Source organism: Drosophila gunungcola, chromosome 3R, assembly GCF_025200985.1.
Source record: "Drosophila gunungcola strain Sukarami chromosome 3R, Dgunungcola_SK_2, whole genome shotgun sequence".
NCBI classification, from domain to species: Eukaryota; Metazoa; Arthropoda; class Insecta; order Diptera; family Drosophilidae; genus Drosophila; species Drosophila gunungcola.
In genome coordinates, this window is record NC_069139.1 from 22,025,743 (window position 1) to 22,027,766 (window position 2,024).

Consider the following 2,024-nt stretch of genomic DNA (forward strand, 5'->3'; position numbering starts at 1 on the left):
GTATTCACATAAACGCACCCGCAAGTCCCAGTTGACTTTTTTTAAACGCTTCTAAATGCAAATAAAAGAAGTCACTTAAAAAATTATTCAGCCCACACTTGACGAGAGAGGCGACAGGGGACAACCTACGGAATGGAAAATAAATGTGTTAATGTTCGCCCCGAAACGCTTTTCGAATTCATGTCAGTTTCGGTTTCATGAGGTAACGAAATTCACAAATTCGCGGTGGGTGATTGTGTGGAGGGGCACGCGTGTCACTTACAGTGATTCAGTGAGATTGGGATCCCCTGGGGGAAAAGGTTGAGGAAGGGAGGACAGCTCATCTACCACAAATGGCAGTTACGTGGTCTGTGTCCAGGCTGGGTCGAAAAAATTTGGGGAAAACACCAAGACCGTCGCAGACTAGAATATTTTTTCACATACTTGCAGATGTAAATACTGCATTAAAGGCAAATATTTCAAGAAACTCATTTAAGCGTGCCCAGCTGTTATCTACAAGTTTGCTTAGCCGGTCCCAAGTTCAAGGTTTAATAAACATATATAAATATTATGATCGAATTAAGCAATTCCAACAGTTCAGTTTCGATTGTGAAAATGTCAACGCGTCGTCATTTTGGGATTGCCTTGCTACTCTGTAGTATGAGTTTGAGCTATAACTACAGGCTTATAGATGGTCCCGATGACCCTGGTACATGTCCAGCCCGAAATAAGGATCCATTATTTGAAGAACCACATTTAAGTGATCAGCAAAGGAATTTTTATAACGTCCACGAGATACCCAGAAGGCTCCCCAACTCCAATAGTAATGAAATAAAATCTGAAAACTGGCTTTTGCGGATTATCAATTTTAAAACAGGAAACCAAAAGCCAAGTCAGGAGGTCCCAGGATCAGATGAAATTAATCGAATAAAAGGATTTGCCAGGCGGTTTCTTAATATTCTAGGCCTTAGACCAAAAATGGAGGAGCCATCTTATAAACAAAACAGCGAACCAAAAATCTTTTTCATATTAAAGAAACATCGTGAGCCAAAAGAGCAACACATATTTAAAAGAGAACCTGAGCAATATAATGTCATGTGACTCAAAGACAAAAATTAAAGCTAAATTAATTTGTTATAACATCATTTTCATTTGAGCTTTTAGCATGTGTTCTCGTTACCCTTATCATAAAATTTCACATAGTTATTAAGATCTATTACCCCTAATTAGGAAAACTTTGTTAGAACACATGTTCCCAGAAAGATGGCAATAAATTAAATCATTTTCCACTGCATTGCAAGGGATTTAAGACTTCGAGACACATTGAAGAGATTTTCAGCCATAAATAATTTCCCATATGAAAAAACCTTCTTTATGCCACTTGATTGCGGTTTAAAAGAACCCCCATTCCCAACCACCCTCCCACCATAAAAAATTATATTATATGCATGACCCCAAATTAATCTAGCGAAACCTTTTCCATTTTGCTACAAGCTTCAACCCCAGTTCAAAAGGACATCAAAGCCAGTGAAGTATGACAAACGAAGTTATTTGAATATGACCGTAAATGTCATATAGGAACAAATAAAATTTGGCTTATGGTCCTTGCCAGCCAGCAGTTTTAAAAATAAAAGGCATTTAAATATTATGGTTTTTATGTCGGTATCAGTAAGGTTTTTACTGTTGTATATTTAATGTAAAAAAGTCCATAAGGATACACAGAACAGCACATAAAATCTTTTTAAACAAAAATATATTTTAAAATGCGATTTCCAACCATAAGTTTATTAAAAAAAATCTCATTTTAGAAATAATTTTGTAAAGATAATTTTGTAGGATCAAGCCATAACAAAATTAAAAAGAATGAGCTTCTAAAATATGTAAGCTTCTAAAAATATCAAATCTGAAAATGAGCGATGTTCAGCTTTTAAAACTTTTCCCAACAATTCATTCAAATTTAGCTGCGAAAATTTTGCATTCAGAAAACTTTAACGCGTCGAATTTCGCAACATTCCAAGTTCTTTGCAATATGTTGTCGCCAGGAG

General features: G+C 35.8%; 1 protein-coding gene across 1 annotated transcript; it reads left to right on the top strand.

Annotated features, from left to right (window-relative positions):
- Positions 1–553: 553 nt before the first annotated feature.
- Positions 554–1,273, top strand: LOC128252183 (uncharacterized). The gene has a single exon (XM_052979695.1). It carries the CDS (start codon positions 595–597, stop codon positions 1,078–1,080), a length of 486 nt encoding a protein of 161 aa, XP_052835655.1. The 5' UTR covers positions 554–594; the 3' UTR covers positions 1,081–1,273.
- The last annotated feature ends 751 nt before the right edge of the window (positions 1,274–2,024 follow it).

Bases quoted from the DNA above. Each gene is read 5' to 3' on its own strand.
- LOC128252183 (XM_052979695.1), top strand. From the start codon at position 595: ATGTCAACGCGTCGTCATTTTGGGATTGCCTTGCTACTCTGTAGTATG.